Source organism: Sceloporus undulatus, chromosome 1 (genome assembly GCF_019175285.1).
Source record: "Sceloporus undulatus isolate JIND9_A2432 ecotype Alabama chromosome 1, SceUnd_v1.1, whole genome shotgun sequence".
Classification (NCBI taxonomy): Eukaryota; Metazoa; Chordata; class Lepidosauria; order Squamata; family Phrynosomatidae; genus Sceloporus; species Sceloporus undulatus.
Window position 1 is genome coordinate 29413926 of NC_056522.1, and position 21604 is coordinate 29435529.

At 39.3% G+C, this 21604-nt stretch overlaps 1 protein-coding gene across 1 annotated transcript in view; it reads right to left on the reverse strand.

The window, feature by feature from the left end:
* The window catches only part of DYNC2LI1 (dynein cytoplasmic 2 light intermediate chain 1), a 56159-nt gene that overhangs the window by 16990 nt on the left and 17565 nt on the right, over nucleotides 1–21604 (reverse strand). The window contains exons 2-7 of the mRNA XM_042442713.1: nucleotides 15725–15842; nucleotides 14539–14573; nucleotides 11705–11774; nucleotides 7784–7872; nucleotides 5637–5823; nucleotides 4030–4098 (exon numbers count right to left, since the gene is read on the reverse strand). Coding sequence (XP_042298647.1) covers nucleotides 4030–4098; nucleotides 5637–5823; nucleotides 7784–7872; nucleotides 11705–11774; nucleotides 14539–14573; nucleotides 15725–15842 — 568 coding nt within the window. The remainder of the gene's footprint in view (nucleotides 1–4029; nucleotides 4099–5636; nucleotides 5824–7783; nucleotides 7873–11704; nucleotides 11775–14538; nucleotides 14574–15724; nucleotides 15843–21604) is intronic.

Sequence of the window (21604 nt, forward strand, 5' to 3'; positions counted from 1 at the left end):
TGTGAAGCAATAAGTTTCAGAATGGCATTTAACCATTTTCTTTAATTTCTGATTTGAAATGTATGTGAAATATGGAAATGGCTTTTTAAAATCAATTGTTTAAAATGTGCAGTTATTTCTTAGAAGTTAAAAAAACTAATTAAAAAATCTGAATGGCTATGCCATTATGGTGGACATACCCACTGCTATCCAAATTTTAAGGTTACTTAAAATTACAAATACATAGTATCTGTGGAGTCTAGTCATTATATGTACTGCCACTTCTATAACAAGGCCTGGTTCACCTGACTAGTCCCACTCCATAAACCTTAGTTTGCAGGGACTTTCTGTGGATAATTTCTGATCTAAACCTATTTTTGCAGGATATTCAGACCCCACCCCACCCTGGCCACTCTATCTGGCAGCCTTTTCTGGTGCTGAAAAGTTGCTTGGGAGGGTTTTCCAGATCTCCAGAGCTGTTATTTTGGGTATGGTGTGGGTGTGTGTGCTCAGGAGAGTTGCAGCAGAGAGATGGTCTGGCATTCCACTCACTCCTGCTGGATGTCACTCTTGTGTGAGTGGAAGTCCAGCAACTGATCACAGAATCATAGAATTATAGCACTAGATGCAACCTCAAGGTCCATTTAGTTTACGAGGATCAAAATGTGGTCTTGAGATTAAACCAAGGTTTCCCATTTCAGATGTAATGGAAAATGAATGGTTTAATAGAATCTGAAGGTTTTGCATTACGGTGTGTGTGAGAAAAGAAATGAATAAAAAGAGGATATGCATGGTATAACATTTTTTCTTGTAAATCAGGGTCTGAGACAGTTATGTCAGAACGAGGCCTATATCTTCTTCTTTTCAGCATATTATTGGCTACTGTGTGTGTAATGCACGCATTATCACTTCCACCCACCGCTCTGACCACATCTCTCCTGTGTTGGCATCCCTTCACTGGCTCCCCCTCCCTTTCCGCATTCAGTATAAGCTCCTGCTGTCGACATTTAAAGCCCTCCATGGACTGGCCCCTCCTTACTTATCAGACCTTCTTTCTCCTCACCTTCCCACCAGGGCCCTCCGTTCTGGTAGTCAAGGTCTGCTATCCCAGCTCAGGATTTCCTTTGCTCCATCCCGGATTCGCCCCTTTTTACTTGCTGCCCCCCCACTCCTGGAACTTTCTTCCCCCACAAGCAAGAGCCATCACTTCTTTAACCAGCTTCAAAACGGAGTTGAAAACCATCCTGTTCAGAGAAGCCTTCTCAGGCATTGCATAATTGCCGCTTGCTATTTGGTGTTCTTTTGTTGTCTGTTTATCAAACCATTTCCTGTATTGCTATGTACTGTATATGCATTATCCTACTTGAGAGTATGTATTTTCCCTGGAAAATGATTAACCATCCATTAAGAACCCAAGCCCTCCCTCCAGTCCATCTGCCTTGGTCCAGGCCTTGGAGGTAGAGAGGAACTGCTGGACCTCTTACCCTTTCCCTCCACCACTCCCTTCTCCTTCTGTGTCATGTCTTTTTAGATTGTAAGCCTGAGGGCAGGGATCCGTCTAACTAAAAAGATTGCATGTACAGCGCTGTGTAAATTTACAGCGCTTCATAAATAAAGGTTAATAATAATAATAATAACTGATTTTGGCTACTATGTGTGTACCTCAAAAATTAACATTTTTTGTCAAAATTGTTCATTGTCAAGGAACATGTCTGAACAATTTTGGGAAAATTGTATTAACTTAACAAAACAAGCAACCAAGTAAGCAAAGAAACCAAGGTTTGCATTTCAAGGAATTATAAAGTAATGGCACATGGAAAGAGTGTATTATTGCTGCCACCTAGGGGACAAAGTATGTTTTCAAAACCATACTATGCACTGCCTTCTGATGCTCAAACTATACATGAAACTGAAGACTGCAGTTTTATGCTGTCATTATAGTAACAAAGAGGAGGTAATATTTCACTGGTTTTAAAAATCATGTCATAGAAATACAGTAAGATCAGACTCTAAAAGGAGGTAACAGATCCATGAACTGCATCCAAAGGTATCACTCTGCTAGTGCAAGGGTTCAACTTATCGAAAGCCCAGTTTCACATTAGAAGCAATAGTTTGCTTCTGGTTATATATGCCACGCTTACTCTAATTATTAAGAAAATGTACACAGCCATACTGCATATATACCAAGGCAACAAAGAGAGAAGTGGGACATGTAGAAGATACATCTAAATCACACCTTTAAGAACAAATTCCTCCCAAGACACCTTAACATAAATATAAAAAAATCAAAATACATAAAAATAAACAAAGATGTCAAAATATGCCAGTTATTAAGCATATTAAACTGATATAAAATCTCACGGACAAGGTCATAATTTAAATCTACCAGGTCCAACTCACAACAGTGAGTCTTTATGGAGTTCCCTAGGAAGAAAATTTCAAATACAGGGTCATCGCCAAAAAGTTACAATATTCGATAAGCTGTTTTTTCTTAATGGAGGAGGCAAAGGTATGGTAAAGACCGTCCAAAAAGGATGGTCTCCTGGAGCCTAGTTTTGCCCTGCCGGGAAGTTGCAGCCACCAAACCACATGGCTTCCCCGTGGAGCAAAAAGAACCCAAAAAAGCGGGATCTTTTTGCGCCGCACTTGTGATGCCCAAGTCACAATGGCGGCGCAAAATTGTGGGGCCCAAGTCACAAATGATGTCACAATGACGGCACGGAGTGTGGACGCTATGGTGGTGCCTGTATACACGGGGCGTCACCATTGTTATGGCGCTCCGGTATAGTAGGGTTAGGGACCATACGCCGCCAGCACAGCACAAAAGGCACATCTGTACCGTGCCAATGAGAACAGGACTTCTGAGGATGATCTATGTAGTCTTTCAATGGCCCTAGATCATTTAAGCAATTTGAAATGTGGTGCAAGAGAAGATTTCTACAGAAAGCATGGTCTGCCAAAAAGACGAATGAACAGGCCTTAGAACAAATAAGCCTGAACTCACATTAGAAATGAAGAAGACTAACTTATATCATACTTTGGACGCATTGTTAGACAATGTGACTCACAGGAAAAGATAACATTTGGTAAAATGTAAGACCTGAAGCACAGTTGATGATCAAAGGGATCTTGGAGGGGTGTCATTCATTTGTTGTTCTTAACTGCCTTTGAGTTGACCTCAACTCATGGTGACCCTGAGAATGAGACATCTCCCAGACCCCCATCCTCAAATACTCCACTCAGCTCCTGCAAGCTTAGGGCCATGATCTCCCTAATTGAGTCTAATCATCTGACCTGTCTTCCTCTGTTTCTACTGCCTTCCACCTTTCCTAGCATTATTATCTTTTCTAATGAATCATGCCTTCTCATGATGTAGCTAACCTATGATAGCCTCAGTTTAGTCATCTTGGTCCCCAAGGAGAGTTCAGAACTGCTCTATTCTAGAACCCATTTGTTATTGTTGTTCTGTTGTTGTTTTTTTGTCATCTATAATATCCTTAGCAATCTTCTCCAGCACTACATTTTAAATGAGCTGATTTCCTTTTCTTTCTTCACTGTCCAGCTCTCATATCTGTACATGGTGATGGGAAATACAATTGCTTGGGCTATCCATTCATAAGGTTGCTATAAACTGATTTAATGGCAAATAACACCAACAAACATAATTTAAGACTTTAAAAGTTAACAGCAGCACTTTGAGGGGTGAAAATATAACTTATTTCCAAGGAAAGAAATTAAGGTTAAACTTGCAAAGGAAATTATAGCACAGATTTTCATAAATTTGGTGTACTTCTTCAGATGAATCACATAGTTAGTCTCAAAGGTGCATTCTGATATTCCAGGGTTAAATTTGTACCTTCAATTAATCTGAAGGTGGGAATGCAACAATGAGGGAGGTCTCATACTGAACACCCCTGGTCTCTACAGACATGTGTGAAAGTTGACTCCAAGGGCCCAATTTTGTCCCCTATACATGGCCTCTCAAAACAGTAAGAAAACTGTCCATGCTCTGTACAAGAAAAAGCAGGAAAATATTGAACAAATACTTACATGAAACATATCATATTTGCTTCCAATTATAACTAATGGAATTGGAAAGGGGTCAATCAGCTCACGATCCTGTAAAGAAAGTGGACTGTAAACCAAAAACTGACCTAGCCAAAATAAAAAGAGAAGAAAGCAAAGAGGCTTTGTGCTTTAAAATACTACACACAGGCTTCATTTTGTTGCCAGTTTGGAATCAGCAGAATTTACATTTGTATGGAAATTAATTTGTTATGAGTAAACGCAGATGACAAGGAACTCAGCAGTGCCACAAACAGGAAGAATTCACTTTCCTGGCAGCTCAGTAAACCGAGTCCACAATGACACAACACACTTAACACACAAAAAGCACCATATGACCAGTAAACAGAAAATATATATTGACTGTGTAATGGCTTCCTAAACAAATGGAGGAAATATGTCCCTCTAGGGTGAATGCCCTCCATATACTTGATCTTAAGAGAGTGTGGATACTAAGGCAGTTAGGATTAGAATCACCAGAGATGAGAAGGAAGTGCCTCTCTTGCCACCAGAGTTGATTGCTACAAGGCATAGGTAGAATCACATATTCTGGTTCCTTACAGAATTTGCAATGGATGAAACTGAAAAGTTTGCTGGGGAAGGGGTGGAGTTATTCTTTCCATCTAAGCTTTGGCCTTCCCACATACACACATCATAATAAGCAAAGAGGGAAAGGGTAGCCATGCCTCCACCCAGAACCTAGAAAACTAATCTTTGGATTAAAGAATTATGGCATAATCCAACAAAGATAACTTTTCAAACTGTTCCAAACGCTGGCATCAGTATTACTAGTAGAATAAGAGAGCAAAATACAGATGTCAAAGTGAAGTGTACTACAGAGAGTCAAATAGAAATTAATTTCCATATATCATCTCTTTTCATTTTACTTTTTTGCTCATGTCAACACCTTTTAAAGTACTTAAAGTCTTTAGATTGTGCACTATAGAATATATATACGTTGTTTAGACACTGCACATGCACAACATTTGTACAAGATGAATGCATGATGCCAGGCACCATTTCAATAACATCTTTGGCAATCTATTTTACTTTCTTCAAGAGAGCACATTAGCAATTGAATTTCAAGAGCTGATATTAACATCCCTGAAATTTTATAATTTAATTAGTTGTCATGTTATCAAAAGGCACTGCGTTTGTGATAGACACTTGAATAAACGCAAAGTATAGACTTATGCTGAAGGCTGTTGTAACGACACCCTTTCTTTCTATCTGTAGCTTCACTGAGTTGCTTTGCCAGATAACTTCTGTACATTCTAGTTTTCACCTTCATTTTAAAAGATTATAAAATCAATATCAAACTGCTTCTGTAAAACTGTTTCTTTTGACTGTTGTAACATGCCATAACAATTGCATTAGATGTCTAACAAGAATATATAAGAAACCTTTCTTCCTTGTTTCTGCTCCTACTGAATTTTCATTAAATTGCTATAATTTTCCACTGAACAGGTTCTTGTACATCAAATGGATTTTCAGTCATGCATAAAAATCTAAAGGAACTGTTTATGATTTTCAAACGATTATCTTTAACTGTGTATGAGCCTGTGACATCTGGAGAAAATACTAGTTCTCACTGGATGATCCTTTGGCAAATTATTCCACATTTTCTGTTTAATTTCAGTAGCTGCTTTAGGATTGGTTTGTCCCAGTTTTGTTATGACTCTGTCTATGTGCTTCCTAATGACTTGTAGAAGGCTCTCCATGGTTGGCCAGAGCTCATTCGGTTTTGAAAGATCCAAAACAAGAACTATTGCAAATGTTCTAGAAAGAGACAAAAAGACATCTTAATATTTTAAAGGCATATGATATTCTATATACATTATATATCTTGAATGATAAGTATAATAAACTATTAGATGATCAATGTATACATTCCTTCAAAAAACCAAAAACAAAACAATTCCAAGTACAGCACAATATTATTTTAAATATGGAAGTAATGAAAGTTTGTCTGAAAAATGCCTTGAACTCTGTGTAACACTGCCATGCTGTCTTCTTAGTTGGTTGCATAAACCTGGCCACTGTGAGTTCAGCTGATGTTCTAGGAGCACTAGATGCAACTAGATGAAACTAATGAACTATAATTTTGATTCACTGACCAAGATTTTGGTTTCTTTCAGGAAAACACTGTTCATACTAATCAGCATTTCTTCTAGGACTCATCTGCACTGCAGAAATAATGCGGTTTGACACTGCTTTAACTGCCATGGCTCAGTGCTATGGAATTCTAGGATCTGTGGTTTTGTGAGAGATTTAGTCTTCTCTTTCAATGCACTCTGGTACCACAACAAACTGCAAATCTATGGCAGTTAAAGCAGTGTCAAACTGGATTATTTCTGCAGTGTAGATCAGTCCCTAATTCGGTGTGATGATGATGATGATGAAGATGATAATAATAATAAGTTTTATTTATAAACCGCTATTCTGCATTGATCACAGCGGTGTACAGATAAGAATTGCAATGACAAATACAAAATGCAGGGTAAAAATTGCAATACATAAATAAAACTTCAGTAAAAACATTTCAAAATTACATGATAAACCCAGGTTAATCTAGAAGAGGAAACAGATGCTTCTGTTCTCTCCCTTATGACCACACCTAAGGATGTGGAGGTGGGAGGGTGGGATGTGGAGCTTTTTCTCATTCAGAGTACTAAACAATTGTTTGGCATATGGTGAAAGACTAGTGACCCCAGAGCCTCTCTATGGGGCTTTCTCTGGTCCTGTAGTGCAGTAGCTAGTTTTTGAAAGTGTCCATTGGCAACAATCATTCAAATAAAACCAGAGAATATTTGAGATGGCACTTTTACTGTGTGACTTGTCTGAATCAGCCCTTTAGAATTTTGTCAAGATGAAAAGTAGAGTGCTAGTTTGTAGGAAATGTTGCTCCACAGGACAACTGAACTGGCTGGTTGGCATGAGATTCTATCTACTTCTCCACATGAAAACCGTCTTCACTCCACATGTGAACCTTAACTGATCATGCTCTGCAGCTGGCCTTTCTTTCTTAGCTTAAACTGCTGCTGGCAAATGAAAGTTTTGATTTTGGGTATCTGGAGAAAGATGCAAATGTAATCAGTAAAACATATAGCTGCTGAGAAAGAATCTAGGAGCTTGTCTCCTCACACTACAGCAACCTCAAATGTCTCTCTGTGGGCAGTTATTTCAGGGGACCGCTACTTAAATATCAGCAGTTTAGAGACTACGGGGCCAAACAGAAAGGCCAAAATAAAGCTGTTTCGAGTCACTTTGAGATATGCTGTTTAAATGATGCATGCATCGTAAGAGTCTGAAAGCTGTGCCAAAGCCATGCTCCAGTCCTAAGGACTGGAGCACGGCTTTGGCACAGCTTCTGGCCTCTTAAGATGAGAGTGTCATTTAAACAGCATACCCCCAATGTGACCTGAAGCAGCTTTTGTTTGGCCTGTCTGTTTGGGCCCTTACTTAACTCATCTTTAGCTCTATAGACAGTAAAAGCTATTAAACTTAACAGGCCACTGACAGTGCAACACTATACATGTCTTGCACACTTATACTGTGTATATCAGGGTTACTCAATCCCAATTACCATATCTGCAGGCAGCAACTTTCAGTGCAGTTCATTGCCTGGAAGAAAGACTGATGAACATGTAAAAACTAATAATATTGCAAGTTATTCCTCATAATGGCTATGGTAGAGAAGATTCTGACACCAAATTCTTCATTTATTGATTTATTTTACCTTATGTTAGCTGTAGTTATTGGTATAGGAATTAGGTCCAACAGCGAAGTTCCACCACCTAGTTCCCAAAAATTAGCAATGTCTTTTGGCTGAAAAAAAAGTTTTCACATTACTAATTTGTACAATATTTTGATGCATCACCAACAGCAAGCCCAGTCTTCCTGTATGTTTCCTATACAGGTTATCAGGGGTTAGACAACTCCACACCAAGATGGTGTGGATTACAAACATGACAACAGTGATATGTCAGGAAAAAACTCTTCTAGAACATGGCCACATAGACCAAAAAACCCACAAAAATCTATGGATGCCAGCCATGAAAGCCTTCGACTTCACAATAACAACATGAGTTTTGTTAAGCAAGAACCGGAAAACTGAAACACATCTGATAAAATGGACCACAGTCCATGGCAGCTTATGCCAGCATAAATTTGTGGTTGTGAGGATTTAGTTACAACTGAAACAGGACTTTTGACTCCTACTTCTGGAACTGGCATAAGAGATACAAACCATATGACTGGATTGCTCCTTTACAGCATCCATGTGAGCGATGAGCAATTCGACAACCTGAATGAAAATGAGTCAATTTTTCATGTTGGATATACTGGACAAAACCCTTCCAAAGATAAATCTGTCTCGTGTACTATGACGGAAAGGGACAAACTTGATATTATGACTTGGATGACAAAGAGTAAAAGTGTAACAGATAGTAGCTTTGCAGTATACTGATATTAGAATTGTGATCTACATACTTGTTGTGTACCTTCAAATCCTTTCTGACTTATGGTGACACTATCCTGGGGTTTTCTTGGCAAGATTTGTTCAGAGAAGGTTTTTGATTGCCTTCTCCTGAGGCTGAGAGCATGTGACTTGCCCAAGGTCACTCAGCAGGTTTCACAGTTGAGTGGGGAATCAAACTTTGGTCTCCAGAGTCATAGCCTAACACTCAAACCACTACGCAACACTGGCTCACAATAATTACACCATATATAATACTATATTAATGATTGAAAACACTTATTCTTTTAAATAAAAAATTAAAAATGCAAACATTAATGCAGTATATTATCTAGTAGATTTAACTTTTAAAAATATAGCAGGTTATTTTACATCTTATAGGCATTTGTGGTCAGATCAGTCTATGCCGTAACAAATGTGAAATATAATTCCCCACCACTCAAACTTCAATATAATCCAGTTTTAAAATATTAGTATCTTTATCACATTACACTGATACAACACTATATTCCCCTTTAACTATCATGGCAACGTCCTTTGGGATTCTGGGGCTTGTAGTTTAGTGAGGTGCAAGAGCTCTCTGGCTGAGAATTCTAAATACCCTTTCCTAAACTACAAATCCCAGAATTCCATAGAATGCTTCCATGACTGTTAGAACAATATCAGTCCAAAACACACTGCAGAAATAATCCAGTTTGATACTGCTTTAGCTTCCATGGCTCAATCTAGGCAATTCTGGAAACTGTAATTTTGTGAGACATTTAGACTTCTGTCAGAGAGCTCTAGTGTCACAATAAACTACAATTCCTAGGATTCCCTAGCACTGAGCCAGGATAGTTAAAGCAATCTCAAACTGGATTATTTCTGCAATATGTTTTGGACTGTAGTGCTGTAATAGTAGTAATAATAATAATAATAATAATAATAATAAATTTTATTTATATACTGACTTTCCACAGATCAAAGCAGTGTACAGAACAATTAAAACCATACAATTACAGAAGTCTAAGCACAATCATTCGCCTTCAAGGGTAAGCAGGGAATTGATGGCAACAGGGTAGATAACTTCATTCTTCAGGGGGGAAGGCTTGACAAAAAAGAAGAGTTTTAAGTCTCTTTTTGAATGTTTCTAGGGGGGTTGTCAGACGGAGCTCCTCAGGTAGATCATTCCACATCTGTGGGGCCACCACTGAAAAGGCCATCTGGGATGTGGCAACATATTTGGAAGGTGGAATTACCAGTAAGTTCTTCCCAGATGTTCTGAGTGTGCGGGGCAGATCATATGGGGAGATGCAGTCCCTCAAGTAACTCGGGCCCAAGCCATGTAGGGCTTTATAGGTAGTGACCAACACCTTGTATTGCGCTCGGAAGCGAATGGGCAGCCAGTGAAGATCTTTCAAGATAGGTGTTATATGGACAAACCTGGACGCACCAGTGACCAATCTGGCTGCCATATTTTGTACTAATTGAAGCTTCCAGGCTTGGTACAAGGGTAGCTCCATGTAGAGCGCATTACAGAAATCTAATTGAGAGGTTACCAGAGCAAGTACCACAGTTTCAAGATCACTTTGGCCCAGAAAGGGCCACAGTTGGCGTATCAACCGAAGTTGATAGTAAGCACTTCTGACCGTCGCATCTACTTGAGATGTCAAGTGCAGAGACAAGCCCAGAAGTACTCCTAAACTGCGAACTTCGTCCTTCAGGGGAAGTGTGACCCCGTTCAGGACAGGTGGATAAATTTTCTTTCTAAGGCCTGGGGGACCTATCACCAGGACTTCCGTTTTCTCTGGATTCAGGCTGAGTTTGTTTTTCCTCATCCAGCTCATTACCGACTCCAGGCAGGCATTCAGAGGAGAGACACCATCCTTAGTCACTGCATCAGTCGGGGACACAGAGAAGCATATTTGGGTGTCATCAGCGTACTGATAACACCGCGCCCCGTGTCTCCGGATGATCTCTCCCAGCGGTTTCATGTAAATGTTAAACAAAGTGGGGGACAAAATAGCTCCCTGAGGGACACCAGATGTCAGTTCCCTCTTAGAGGAGCAAGTGTCCCCCAACTGCACCATGTGGAATCTGCCCGAGAGGTAGGAACGGAACCACTGGAGCGCAGTGCCCCTGATGCCCAGCTCTCTCAGGCATTCCAGAAGGATACCGTGGTCAATGGTATCGAAAGCCGCTGAGATGTCCAAAAGCACCAACAGGGTCACACTTCCCCTGTCCATGCCCAGATGGAGATCATCGACTAAGGCGACCATGGCAGTCTCAACTCCATAACCCACTCTAAAGCCAGTTTGAAATGGGTCCAGATAATCGGTTTCATCCAAGACTGCTTGGAGTTGGACGGCGACCGCTCTCACGATCACCTTACCTAGAAATGGCAACAATGAGACCGATCTGTAGTTATTCCTTACCAGGGGGTCCAAGGAGGGTTTTTTAAGCAACGGTTTAACTGTTGCTAGTTTTAGACTTGATGGAAATTTTCCCTCCCTGAATGATGCATTGATTATACGTTGTAACAGTAATGTTATAGCATCACCACCCTGGATGGTCAGCCAAGAAGGACAGGGATCGAGAGAGCATGTCGTCTTCCTAACATTTCCAAGAAGCTTGTCCACTTCATCAGTATGAACAAACTCAAGGTGATCCAGTTTAATAGAGTCCACAGAAGCTCTGGATACCTCTTCTATAGTTTCTGTTGAAATGCCAGAGTCAAGATCAGCCCTTATTCAAGAGATTTTATCTGCAAAGTTGTTAAAATCGTCACAGCAGGCTATAGCTGGTTCTAAAATAGGGTTCAGGGTGGGGGGAAGCTGAGTCAGCTCCCTGACCACCCTGAACAGCTCTGCTGGACGTGACTCCGCAGACACAATACGCGCAGCATAGAAGGAGTTCTTTGCTGCGTCTATTGCCACTCCATAGGACTTCAAACAAGCCTCATGGAGTGTCTTGTCGGATAAGCGCTGGTGTCTCTGCCAGCTGCGTTCTAGTCGTATAACAGAGTAGTGTGCTATGTAGCCTTTTCCCAGCCATTAAAATAATTGCAAATGGCAGTACTGTCTGAAATGTGGTTGCATAAGCTTCTGCGTTTATAACCTTGTTGCTTACTCTGTAACACATGCTGGTTCTAAACCTAGTGATTCACAAGGAGCAGGTGATAAAATAGCTTGCCTATGTACTTACTGTGTTGTGCCCTTTTGCTCTTCTTCCAAAAGTATACTCCAAAGCTAGTGTTGGTTTTGGAATTTCATCCCTAAAATATTAAGACCACCAATGCCTGTCAGTTTCTATTTAAATAAAATTACCTAATGTTTTCACAATTTCTTTAAAACATATATACAAAATGATGAGGAAATTAGGTTGTGACCTGATAAACTTTAATTGAGGTGAGTTTACTGGGAATGACAAAACTGAAAGGGAGACTCCTTGAACTCAGTTACTTCTGAGAACTAAGATGTAAGAACTAGAACCTAGAAAGGAAAATTAGAGATCTTATCCAACATAAAAGTTAGTAACTTGGATTTATGGATGACTTGTTATTTTATCTGGATATTTTAAGAGTAGGAAATTTGTATAAGTAAAAGCTTCAGAAATTAAATCAGTTTGTCTATGCTTTATTATAATGCCTGTATATTTACTAAGAGAAGGCTCTATAATTTCATTAATTTGGTCTCAATTTTTTAAACTACTGTATATCGACAAAGCATGTTTATATTCTTCAGCAACTATGTCTCAATGAAATCACTGGGATAACTTCTGGGCAGGGAAATACTTCAAAATTTAAAACTTAAAACACTTATTAAGATGTAATATGTCACAATATATCACTTCTTACTGTGGCCTCAAACAGATGGCTCAAAAGGGCCACCGTCAGGATGATCCAGGGGCAGGGCATGCACATAACACGTATCCCCACATCACCTGGAAACTGCGCCAGGGCTGCACAGCCCAAAACTGGCCACAAAACAGTTTCTTACCACTCTTTTTCAGTCTGTTGAGGACTGCAGCAGCGGGTGTCCTTGGGACCCAGCATATGGTTGCTGTGGTCCTGGGGTGATTGGGGCGGGATCCCGTCTGCTTGAGCCCTGTGTTACCTCCAGAAACTGATATCTTGCAATAATCCAAAATACTTCAGAAAAGGAATTCAAAATTTAACTACCCTGACTAGTTATCTTTCTAGAGGCTATTTTTACAATCATGAGGATTATTACAATAAACAAATAAAAAGGATCTATGAAATATGAAAACATGTCTTATGGTGAAGTGATGTGAATGCAGGGGGGGGAAAGATGCCAGTCCACGAAAACCCATGCCATCATACATTTGTTAGCCATTGAAGTCCTTTGTTGCTTTTGCCGCAGTAGACTAATGTGGCTACCCCTTTAAAAATCAAATAAAAAAACTTCAGGGTAGTTGGAAAATTAGGGGGTGAAACAGATGAGCCAATTACAGTGGTTTCCAAACACTTTGAAGGCAGGGCCTTTAGATGATGCATGCTTCCAAAGCAGGCAGAAACCAGATTGAAGTCGTGCTCCAGGGCTAAAAACCGGAGCAAAAAGGAGCTGCAATATTCCAACGTAGCCAGGAAAATGTGCATCTTCAACACCTTGACGTGAGAGTGGTTCTGACGGAGTGATCCACCCCAATCCTAAACCTAAAGCTGCATATAAACACTCCGGTGAAGATGTGCATTTAAAAAGGATGGAGTCGGCATATCCAAGCAGCCGGGGCAGCAATGCAAAAAAAGGAAACTATGACCTCCAATGTATACAAGTGCAACATACACAAACCAGACAGTCCAAAAGGGGGTGTGGGGTGAAGGGGGCACATGGGGGGGCATGATTATGCTTTGCCAGTGTTTTACTGGGCACACTTATGTGCCAATGCCCTGTACCGGTAGAGGATTGCAGGTGTGACTGTGTGGCTGATCAAATGGGAAAGCATCTAGGCAGCAGGCAGTCACCAGCAGTGTGTTTGTGCAACGGTGCACATGGTGCACATGCATGGTGACAAAAAAAAATCACCCTGTGTTGCAGCTTGTTGCTGTCCCATGCAGTCAGGCCATGTGCATTTGGACCACCTTGGGAGAAGCAGGTATGGCCAGTAGAATTTTGACCTGCTTCCCAGAAAATGCAGGTTCTAGTTGCTTTTTCTTCCCCATCTGTTCTGACCTTAGAGATCCTTCTGCATTGTTGCTACAAGTATGAAACTGTAAAGGCCTAAAACTGTTTAAAATTATGTAGACCCAAATCAGCATGCCATAGTGATGCAGAAGCTCTGGATCACAGGTTTGAAGCTTCAGTCCTGGCAGTAAACATTTATGGTAACTGGTAGGCATTAACAGGACATTCAGAAGAGACCATGTGGAGAACATCACATATATGTTTTGGCACAAGTGTTTTGAGGAACATATTTTCATCATCTGAATGCACTTCATCATATTACATTGTTGCTGTTTTTGTGTGCTGTTAAGTCATTTCTGACTATCAGTCCAGAGCTGGCCTGAAAGAACAGCCAGAGGCTGTGCTGGCTTTGATTGGGCCAGGACTGTGGCAATTGCTCAGCCCACTCCTGAAGCTGGCACCACCACCAGGAGTCAGATTTAATCTGCTTCTTTCTGATCTGGTCCAAAGGAGCAGACTGCGGTGCTGGAGCGGCTTCCAGACACTTTGGGGGGTGTGCATTGTTTGAACACCACACCGCTGAAGTGGCCAGAAGCCACCTTATTTGGCTCGTGTGTTTCAGGCCATGGTGATCCTAAGGCTTTTGGTGATCATGAGCTTTTCTTGGCAAGAGTTGTTCAGAGGAGGTTTCCCATTGCCATCCCTTGAGGCTAAGATCATGGGCCATGCCCAAAGTCACCCAGTGGGTTTTATGGCTGAGCTGGGAATTGAACCCTGGTCTCCAGAGTCATAGTTCAATACTCAAACTTACACTCTACAAAGATCAGTGTTAACGAAATCTAGAATTTTGAGTATCTGAAAATATGAAAAAACAAAAAAACAAAAAGCACATACCTGTCAAGGCACCTCAGTATAATAGTAGTCTTTCCCTAGAAATTAAAAACAACAAAGAACACTATTTTAATGTCATTAAAGCATAAATACTGTATCATTCTATATGCTGAAATGCATTCTTTTAATCATACCCAATAAAGTACCTGAAAATTACAAACTTAGGCAATTACATGTCATTTGATTAATGGAAAGTTAGCTGCCAACTTTCTATTAGAGTGTAGATACACTGCTATTATTGTTATTGCAACAAAATACTAGAAATGACAAATTTAGCAATAGGGCCCTTAAACTGGCATCATAGTAGCAATCAGTCTAGCAAAGTGTATTTAGCTGGGAAGTCACTGGTAATTGTAAATAACAGGTTGATCAAACGATTTGCTTCTAGTGGAATTGCTTTAATGAGATGGAAGTAAAAAGAATGCATGGAATATACATAAACACAATATACAATTTAATATTGTCATGCTATAAGATTTATATGATGAGTATAACAGTTTATTATGGAAATTGTTCTTAACAATGATGATTATAATTTCTACAGAGAGAAAATTAAGTAAATGTTGAAATCTTAGCCTGGCCTGTTTTAGTGGATGCCACTTATTTTTATCAGAGCCTGGGAAATTTACTGTTTTGGACTACAAGGCTTAGAATGCCATAGCCCTGGGGGATTCAGGAAATTATAGTCCAAAAAAGTAAATTTTCCAAGCTTGTTCACTGTTCCTGGATACACTTAAATTCTTTTGTAATCAGTCATATTTCCTTACAAGTAGACATGTCCAGAAGTAAAATGTCAATCAGTTTAATAAGCTGAAAATATCTACTCATACTGAAGTATAGTTAAGTATGTCAGTTCCTGTCATCTTGTAATTTAAGCAGAAGATTTCTATTTTTGTCTGTTGAACTTTGAAAAATTAAATTACACACTAGAAAATCACTGAAGCTAGAACATGCCTGATTTAAGGTTTGGCTTTTTAGATAATACTATGAATATTATACTTACAAAGGGCAAGTATCTACACCAATGCAAGGCATTTCTTTTTGCTACAACTGAATTTCAAATACTGATTTAAACAAACTACATCTAATTTAAATCGACAACAACAATTTGTTATTTTGAAAGCTGCTTTGGGTGCCCTCCTGGGAAAAAGTTGGCATATAAATAAAGTAAATAAATACAAATTATTACCCCATTTTTATTTCCTAAAAAGAATAAGGATCTTTCCCAACAATCCAGGCCATCTCTGTCACCTTCATGATTTTCTCTTTTCTCAACTTCGGCTTTAGCAATATCCCATAAGGTGTCACTGCCACAGAAAACAAAACAAAATATGTTTATACAAAATTATCTTCAAATATTCTAACGCCTTGGCATACTTCCAGTTATGAACCCATTGGGCTCTTTTAATATGCCACATGACAGTGGGTTTTATTAAAGTGAAACAAACAGCCACAGGTGGTCAATACATTAATTTCACAAAAAATATGCAAGCTTTTGAATTTGAAAAAATGTTTCATCAGGCTAAGTGGTGACAAAACCTGGTGGTTTTTAAAACCAGTAATTTTTTTTAAAAAAATATAATATTGTTGGGATTTGGGACAAATGAGAGATGGCAGAGAAATGTTTCTACAAGCAAATAATATTTTTAGCAGACATGTACATGCACCATACCTCCTTGAGTCCTTCCCTCATAAGGTTGAATCCACACTGCAGAAATAATCCAGGTTAACATGACTTTAACTACAAGGGCTCAATGCTATGGTATTCTGGGAACTGAGGTTGTTTTCTGAGACATTTAGCATTCTCTCTCAGAGCTCTGGTGCCAAAACAAACTACAGTTCCCAGAATTCTACAGCATTGACTCCTGACAGTTAAAATGGTGTCAAACTGGATTTTTTTTGCAGTGCAGCCTAACTGAGCTTTGTGAAGACAAATGAAGACAGACATAACAGTCAAATGTATACTGGAAAACCTACCAGCATTAGCTTCCTTACTAATATTATTTTTAAAGGAACCATAAATAACCATATATGATATATCTCAGTCTAGTTCTACTCAATTGCAGGAGCAAATAAAATGAGAATTTCTGTGCTGCCCATTCCAGAGAGACTCTTGAATATATATATATATATATATATATATATATATATATATATATATATATATCTCCTTTAATTTTAAACCACTTCTAGATTAGCATTTATTTTTCTTTCCTTCACATATAAACAGATCTTTCCTCATCACTATGTCTATGCAGACATTTTTTTATTTTACCTTCACAATAAATGAACCAATGAGCAGGCTTTTTTAATTTTTTTATTTTAAGAGATGTGACCTACTTAGCCTTTGAGCTTTATTTATTTATTTATTTATTTATAATCCACCTTTCTCCCAGCATGGGATCCAAGGTGGTTTAAAAAGGCTAAAAACAAGACTAGCTAAAAACATGATAATTTAAAAAGTTAAAACACAATTTTAAAAAATCATCACATTAAAAAAAGAAAATTTTAAAGAAAAGGTGGTGACATTCTACACAGCCATTTAGGTACATATGTATAACTAAAATTATTCATGCTTAGATACATATGTGTAACTAAGTTTTACTTGGACCAAATCACCACTGTCTACCTTAAGAGCCAGCAACCAACGGGGGTCTGTTAAACTGGCAATCTGGGAGCAATTAAGATGACATTTCCAGCCCCTTCCACCAGCAAGGAAGGTTGTGACATTCAGAAGCAGGGCCCATGTTGCAAGACTTTGTCAAAGCCTCACTGTAAATGTGGAATAAAAGTAACCAACCTCACAGGATTGCTGCAAGGGAAAACAATAAATGCTGGAAAACAATTAACTGTAATTCTTTTCTTCATTAATAAAGTTTAATTCAGAGTGAATGCTGATCTTGTAGGGCCTCCTCAGAAGATTTCAAAGGCCAAGCAAGCTTATATGAGAGAAAATGCTCTTTCATATAAGCAGGATCAGAGCCATATAAATAGATTTTTGTATGTTTTATTACATGCTAGATAATGGTAATCCACATCTACATCCTGCTGCAGAATAATTTTTTTTCTGTAGCTGAATCTGGACTGTGGTCCAAAACACACTGCAGAAATAATCCAGTTTGAGACCGCTTTAACTGCCATGGTTCAATAATAGGGGATTCTGGGAACTGCACTTTTGTGGGACATTTTGCCTTCTCTGTCAGAGAGCTCTGGTGCCACAATAAACTACAATTTCCAGGATTCTCTAGCAATGAGCCAGGGCAGTTAGAGGTCTCAAACTGGATTGCAGTGGGCCCTTCCTATACGCGGGGATCCATTGTGGACCACCACCACCCCCGCATATGGGAAAAACCACCAATGCTGGATTCCTATGGTGGCCTGTGGCGCCTGCACCATTTTGTCCCGCAGGGATTGCCATCGGCATGAGCTCAAGTCTGTGGATGGCAAGCCCATGGATGGTAGAGGCAGACTGTATTTTTGCAGTATGTTTTGGACCAAAGATAACATACTCAGAAAAGGCTGAATGGAAGAGTGCATGGCTAGCTGTTTAGCATACTGAAAAGGAGCACTCCACCTGGCTGCAACATTTTGTTGAAGCCCTATTTACATGTTAGTGACAATAGCAACCCTTCTCAAAAGATTCTAGATACTGTACTAGGAAATGTTGAAAACTTGAAGTGAGATTTATCCATTTTTTTCAGTGGCTAAATGGGATAATTTGGGCAACTGAAGTGAAATGTTGGGATATGCCATACTAACAAGCATCATCCTTCAAAATATTTCTCCATTTTGAAATTACAATTTCAGCTAATAGCTAAGTGAGCAATGGTAAAGGGACTCAAATCTCAAATAATTTCATGAAATTTATGCCAAGTGATAACTAAAATACTATACATTCCTTGCAGGTTGATTTTCAATTTTCCTTTTCACTTTGAGCTTGCAGGCAAATAAACCAATATCCCTCATTCAAATCACAGGGACAAAGTACAGTTATAGACTGGTCAGATGCTATTAATGCAAATCTTAGTTTATGAATATTTAACCAGAAACAAATCTTACTGAATTCCAAATAAGAGTACATTGAAAGATTAGGATTACATGCACTTTACATCCTGCTCTCATAACATAACCATGCTGAGTGACCCCAGTAAGAGGAAGGAACCACCAATTTAACTGTCTCCCTGGAGACACATATTGTGGGCCCCTGATATCTGCTAGGGTTTGGATCCAGGACCAGGACCCCCGTGGATACCAAAAAATCTTGGACATTCAAGTCCCATTAAATACATTGGTGTAGTAAAAAGAGTGTTCATTATATAAAATGACAAAATCAAGGTTTACTTTTGGGAATATATATTTCAACCCATGGATAAAGAATCCATGGATACAAAAGGCTGATTGTAAACTGTACATTCATAGGGCATTCATGATGGGATACCCTGCTTTTAGATTCCATGTAGACATTCAACTGAATACAGATTGTTTGTAAGTATGGTTGTCAAGTTTCCCCTATTATATGGAATACCTCCTATTTGAGGGCCAGAAAGCATATCCCTTATAGGGGTGACAGCTGTCCTTTATTATAAGAGTTGTCATGTATTTGGAGTTTGGGTGCCTTTTCCTTTTATACAGACTGAATGAGAAGCCAAAAAAATCCATTTTAGATTGTGGGTCCGCTATAAAGACAGAAATATGTACATCATGTAATTTATGAATGTAGGCAGTATGTTAATTTTACAGAGGAATAAATGGCTAAGTGAAATCAATACTTCCATTTGGTATTTCAGTAAAAAGCAAACCTGCTATTAGCTACTTCTCGATTGTCAAACCTGCATGTCATGAATTTTGGCTGTCCCTTATTGCTGTTTTGAAAACCTGTCAACATTAGAAGCTGGTGCCTGTTACCATAATTCTGCTGCTCCCCGAACATGCATGTACTCACCATCATTATCTCATAATAATACACTTAATATCAAGTGTGATTTTGTACACTTCTGGCCTGCAAAAATGCTATTCATTAAAACGAAACCAGTCTGCAAAAATGCTACATACATTAAAAAGAAATCAGTCATCCCCAGTTTGGAACTCAGAGACATGTGTGCAAGCAGTCAGTCAATTGCTCAGGCAAAGTAAATGCAGTTTCAACCCTTTGTTCATCTACAAACATTCTCTGTCTCTCTGGGAAGTGTGGAGGTAGGGATGAGATCCCATGAGCTTAAGCTAAGCAGTAACTCAAGGTCTAAACAGATAGGACAAAATAAAGCTGCTTTGGGTCACTTTGGAAGTATGCTGTTTAAATGCTGCATGTGTTCTAAGAGACCGGAAGCTGTGCCAAAGCCACGCTCCAGTCCAAAGGACTGGAGCACAGCTTTGGTGCAGCTTCTGGCCGCTTAAAATGTGTGTGTCATTTAAACAGCATACCTCCAAAGTGATCTGAAGCAGCTTTATTTTGGTGTGTCTGTTCGGGCCCTCAGAGGAAAGGACAGAAATGGTAAGGAGGAAGAACCATGACTTTCTCTGCTCACTTTTTCATACTTGGAATTACTGAGTTGGAGAAGGGAGTAAATGTTCCTAACTTTAGAGTTCTAGACTCCTGCTGGTGTGTGACAATAAATGTGCATGCCATGGATTGCTCCTTCCATCCTCAAGAGAGGGGGACAATTAACGGAAGCAGCAATGGACACTCAAGCAGGAAAGGCAGATCCTGTGGTGAGAACAGCATAATCTACAAGCAGCTATCTCCTCTTTCTCTCCTCCTTGCTCACCACCACCATCCCATGTTAAGCACAGCAAAGTAAACCGAACCCAGTCCCTACTGACAGTGACACTCTCACTAAGCATCCAAGAGACAACCAAAAGAAGCAGCTGGTGCCTCTTCTTGCTGGCTTGCCTTCCCTCTCTGGGAAGTACGTCTAAAAGGGCTGGTCCAGTAATAATTGTAGCATCTCCCACTGTTTCTGATCAGTTTGTTCACATGCTGTCTCCTATGGGGTTGGTAAGCTGTGGTCTTTCAGAAGATGTTACAATGCAACTCTTATAATAAACTACTGAATAATAATAGCAACAAAAACAACTTACAATAAACAGCTGTATTAATAGCACCTGACCAGTCCATAATAACTATTTGCCTGTGAGCTCAAAGTGAAAAGGGAAAATGGAAATCAACATGATACAAACTTACTGTTATAAATCACTAATTCACTGGCTGGAATTGATGGGAGTGGAAGTCCAACACTGCGACAGCCAGAGGTTTCCTATTCCCTTCACTCGATGAAAAACTCTCCAGTGAGTGGGATAAGCCAGTAGAAGTGGGTAACTTAAGTTTCCTAAGGCTTCAGCCTTTGCTAAGGAAACAAAAATATTGAACATCAAAAATATCAAAGCCGAGCCTGTTAAGGTCTAGCTTTAAATTAGCAGAGTACCATTAATGCGCTCTTGTCTAACTATGCTTTCCCAAGAACTGAGACTGACTCCAAAAAACAACAAACATGTAGACTGTAGTTTTTTTTTTTAAAAAAGTTCACTAATGGCTTTAATCTATATATTTACATAAAAGCTATATCCTAATCTAGCTAGTGTATAGTTCAGGTAAAAGAAATATTTAACTCATGATCTTTCCAAAGAAGGTTGAGAGAGCAGGAAGATGGAAAAACAACAGCTCAGCTAAAAAATACAGTCGTTCCTTCTTATACACACATTTTTTAAACATGGATTCAAGCATCCACAATTTGAAAATGTTCAAAAAAGTATAAATTTTAAATATCAAACCTTGATTTTCCATTTTTTATAAGGGACACCATTTTGCTATGCCATTATATTTAATGGGACTTAAGCATACACAGATTTTATTATCCACGGGGGATCTTGGAACCAAACCCCAGCGTATAACAAGGGTCCACTGTACTTTGAAAGAATGTGTTAATCCCAGAGGGAGTGACCTAAATCACCTGGTTAGTTTGAATGAGAAAGGGAGGAGTTTGCACGCAGGAAATCCCTATCTATCTAAGGAAAGGGAAAGAGAACAGTAGTATATAGTACATACCTTTCGTCAAACAAAAAGTGACAGGTG